The 4278-nt window shown below is 48.5% G+C and overlaps 1 protein-coding gene across 2 annotated transcripts in view; it reads left to right on the top strand.

Moving 5' to 3' along the window:
• LOC102760354 (paired immunoglobulin-like type 2 receptor beta) overlaps nucleotides 1-4221 on the top strand; it is a 4990-nt gene extending 769 nt beyond the window's left edge. Inside the window, exons 2-4 of one of the 2 annotated variants that reach the window (XM_015564532.1) lie at nucleotides 97-486; nucleotides 2097-2294; nucleotides 3828-4221. In XM_015564532.1, the coding sequence (XP_015420018.1) occupies nucleotides 97-486; nucleotides 2097-2294; nucleotides 3828-3925 (686 nt within the window). In that variant the 3' untranslated portion in view covers nucleotides 3926-4221. Of the gene's footprint in view, nucleotides 1-96; nucleotides 487-2096; nucleotides 3399-3827 lie in introns of those variants that run through there. The other variant, XM_015564531.1, reaches the window with a different exon arrangement.
• Nucleotides 4222-4278: the final 57 nt, after the last annotated feature.

Below are 4278 nucleotides of genomic sequence, written 5' to 3'. Positions count from 1 at the left end.
CTTCCGCCCGTAGGTGAGGGTGTCCAATGGTCCGGGGTTATCTTCTCGGTCCCTCCAAGTGGCTTCAAAGTCCCTCCCTCTCCCTCCCTCCTCCAGGTGGCTCAGCAAAATGCACTTCAAACCTTGATTTTGACGTCAAACAACCAGAGCACCTCTCAGCCCTTGAGGGTGGCTCCATCGACATCCCCTTCTCCTTCTGTTACTCCTGGGAGTTAGCCCGTGATCCCAACGTGCATATATCCTGGAGATGGAGAAATTTCCATGGAGAGTTCATATACAACACAACCCCGCCGTTCACCCATAAGGCTTTTAAAAACCGCCTCTCCCTGAACTGGGCAAAGGGCCAGAGGAACGGCTCCCTCCGGATCTCCAACCTGCGGAGAGAGGATGGACGTAGCTACTTCTGCCGAGTCCAGTTGACCACACGGAACAAAGGCGAGAAAGGGTGGCAGTCCATCCCCGGGACCAAACTCACCATCACCAGAGGTGAGTCCTGCTGCCACGGCCACTGGGACCGGTCCAGGCGCCTCTCTTCCTGACCTTTCTCTCAAACGCCTCTCCCTGCCCCTGACTGCTTCCCAGCCTCTGCCAACTTTACCTTTTTCACCGTAATCTCCCCAAACGTGGGCTGCCTTCCTTGCCCCTCCCTCACTGCCCTGTAGATCCAGCCCCACCGCCATCCCCAGACTTCAGACCTCCCAGGCTCCCCGGTTATCCTCCTTCTTGCTCCAAGTTGGGGCTACAGCCCTGCCTCCTGCCTTCACCCCATGTCCTCCAGGCGGACTTGACTTTTACAGGATGTGGCCTGGCTTTCCTTTGTCCTGTGTCTGTAGGTGGAGCCCCAGCTAGCCCCACGTCTGTGTCCCCCCACAGCCATGAGCTCAGCCTGACACACACAGGAGGGACCCAATAGCGGCCCAAGGAATTCCCACCCCTCCCTCCACCCCTGGTAACACCCCAGCACCTGTTGTCCCAATTTCTCTGCTTCCCAGAACATGACCCTCAATGCTCCCTCCCCAGTCCCATTTCTTTATTCTCCTCCATCTCCCTCTTCCTGTCTTAATCCTCTTTACCTTCCTTGCCTCTCTCAGGGCTCCACCCCACCACACACACACAACATGGGAGCCTCTATGTTGTCCCCTTCTCCATCCTGCTCCTGTTCCTCTGTCCTGGTTGTCAGAGGCCCCTCTGCAACAGCAATAAGGGCAGTTCCTGCGTACTGTGCACTGTGTCTGGCTGAATCCTTGGTATGCATTGCCCTAGTGAGTCTGCACCATGACCCCACAATAACAGTAAGTACTGCTATCATCTTTATGTTACAGATGAGGAAACTGAGGCTTGCAGAGCCTAAACACTGGCCCAAATTCCCACTAGCGCCGATGGGTTTTGAACCCAATGTAACCTCAGAGCCTACTCTCTGAACCACTAGCCTCTTACCTCACCTATTGACTGAATCATCTTGTTATCCTGACCTATTTTTAACCCAATATGGGGTGTGTTGCATTAATAGTTCTTCCTATATTACTTGGTGGGGCATGGAATCTTAAACATGGGTTTTCCTGTCTCCAGGGCAAATACTGGGAAATTCCACTTATATGAGGTATCTAGAATAGTCAAATTCATAAAAACAGGAAGTGGAATAGTGGTTGTCAGAGGCTGAGGAAGGAGAGAATGGGGAGTTATTCAAGTGGGATGAGTTTTATTTTGGAAAGAAGTGTATGGTGGTGAGAGTTGCACAACAATGTAAATGTACTTACTGCCACTACATTGACTTAAACATGGTTAAAATGGTAAATTTTATGTTATGTGTCTTTGACCAAAATAAATGGGTTTTTTTAAATCCTGTGATCTAGTTATCCCTATTTGTAGGTGATGAAATACGCCACTGATCGGTGGCAGATTCAGGATTTGAACTGAATGACGTATGTGATAAGCCTTCAGCATTCCACCTTGTTACTCCTCTCCTGGTGTGAGAGCTTCAGAGGGTTGCTCCCTACCCCCAGTGTTCCCCAAACTAGGGAACAGGATGTGACAGTTTCACTCAGATACTTCCAGTCCCCTAAGGAAGAATTTGTTTGTTTCTCATTTCTTCTCAGCCACTGAGAAAACCACCAAGGACCCCACCAGCACCAACACCACCACCACAGATGGCCTCGGTGTCCCAGGGAACAAAGGGCGATCAGGGTTTTGGCCCTTGAGTAAAGAAGTTGTGGTCAGCATGGCAGTGGTCAGCACTGTGCTCAAAATTGCAATTTTAGGACTGATGGTCTACCTCAGGTGGAAGAGAAGCAAAGGTGAGTGGTCCAGCACCCTGCCCTCTCCCCAGGCTTCCCAACTGGGTGTTTCTCCTAATCACCTGCACCAGGATGATTGCAGATCCCTGCTGGGTTGAGGTCTAGTCTTGGGAATCGTCATTGTTAATGATCTCCACAAGTGCTGTCTGGGAGTGATCAAGTTTGAAAATCATGGCTCTAAACCAGTCCCTCTCCACAACTTTTCTTTACTTAATCATTTCTCATCTGTCCTCTCCTTTTTGTTCATGGAGAGGGAAGGGTCTGCCATGAAAAATTGAGAGAGAAGAAGAAACAGGAAGTTGACTGAGCTCAGCAAGCATTGGTGGGATACCTGTTTTCTAGGGCCTGACTTGTAATTAGAGATACAAAAGTAAACAAAGCAGAGACCCTTTCATGGAACTAATTGGGGAGGGGAGGGGAGGGGAGGGGCCAGTTGCCTGAAGGGCTTATTGCTTCATTTGGAAAGAGCTAAAGTAGTTGCGATAAAGGAGGGGGTAACCAAGGAGGACTTCCCAGAGGAAGTGACACCTGCAAAAAAGTCTCAAAGAATAAAAAATAATTAGCCAGGCAAGTGGCAAGGATGGTGTAGAGGTCACTGTTCTTTCAGGAGAAGGAAACCATTTGTGGAACTGTAAGTAGCTCAGTGCTATGGAGGAGGCAGGAGATGGGGAAAGAGGACCTTGTAAATCACATCCAAGAGCCTTAGATCCCAGTGGCAATGTGAAGCAGCCAGATGGCAACCTCACTTGGTATTGCAGATACATCCAGTCTGCAGTGGAGGGACCAGGACATTAGACTTCCCCATCCAGTCCAATGCAGTGCCAGCTTGAGTGGAAAGAGAGCGACAGATCTTGGAAAAGGTTAAAAAGGAACAAGTAAGATATGGGGGTTGGATTGATGTAGGTGTGAGGGAGCCAGAAGTCCCATGTTTACAACTTGGGTGAACAGGCTGATGATGAACCTACCAAGTGAATTAGGAAACATAAAAGGTCAAAGACCATGGTTCAAGGAGAAAAATGATTCTTCAACTAGATGAGCATCAGCACTTATAATTATTAAGCTACAATAATTAAAGTGATGCAATGCTAGCATATAAAAGATAAAGTAATGCCGAAACCGGTTTGGCTCAGTGGCTAGAGCGTCGGCCTGCGGACTGAAAGGTCCCAGGTTCAATTCCAGTCAAGGGCATGTACCTGGGTTGTGGGCACATCCCCAGTGGGGAGTGTGCAGGAGGCAGCTAATTGATGTTTCTAACTCTCTATCTCTCTCCCTTCCTCTCTGTAAAAAAATCAATAAAATATATTTTAAAAAAATAAGTAAATAAAAGATAAAGTAATGGAAGAAAAGAAAAAATTCAAATATAGGCAGGATAAAAATACTAGTAGGCCCAAATATATGCAGGAATTTAGTAGGTTAAAAGGTAGCATGTATAATCAACACATATTATTAGAACAATTGCATAGCCATTTGAGATAACATTGTCTCCCTACCTTATCATTTGCCCCAAAATAATACTAGCATTTAATATTTCAGAGTTTTCATTCCCAGTGATTAAAAAAAATAATGTCCAGGGTATGGCAGAGTGGAGTGGAGGTCACTGGAGTTGGGGGATGGGTGAGTCCAGTGCCTGAGAGGATTGTCCCTGTGGATGATGAGACCTCACAGGAAGGTGGGCAGCGGTGGAGAGGATGTGTGTGAACCGGGGCCAAATGCTTGGGAAATGCTGTAGAGAGACTTGAGAAGGAGGTGGAGGGGGAGAGTGCAGGGAGGTGGGGAGGAACAACAGAGTCCTCGGTGGAAGAGAGGAACAGGCTGCAGTGTGAACACAGATTCCAGCCCTGAGGTTCAGAGGTAGGAGAGAGAAACAGCCACCACTCAAAGGAAAGCATAAGAAGCTGGTTTGTCACAGCAGGAAGAGCGATGGTGCCTGAGGCGGGGAAGGGGAGGGAAGGTGGGCCAGACTCAGCAGTGGAAGGAGAAGGTT

This window comes from Myotis davidii, unplaced genomic scaffold (assembly GCF_000327345.1).
Source record: "Myotis davidii unplaced genomic scaffold, ASM32734v1 scaffold901, whole genome shotgun sequence".
Classification (NCBI taxonomy): domain Eukaryota; kingdom Metazoa; phylum Chordata; class Mammalia; order Chiroptera; family Vespertilionidae; genus Myotis; species Myotis davidii.
The sequence above is the reverse complement of the archived record's forward strand: the minus strand, read 5'-3'. Positions and strand labels throughout refer to the sequence as shown.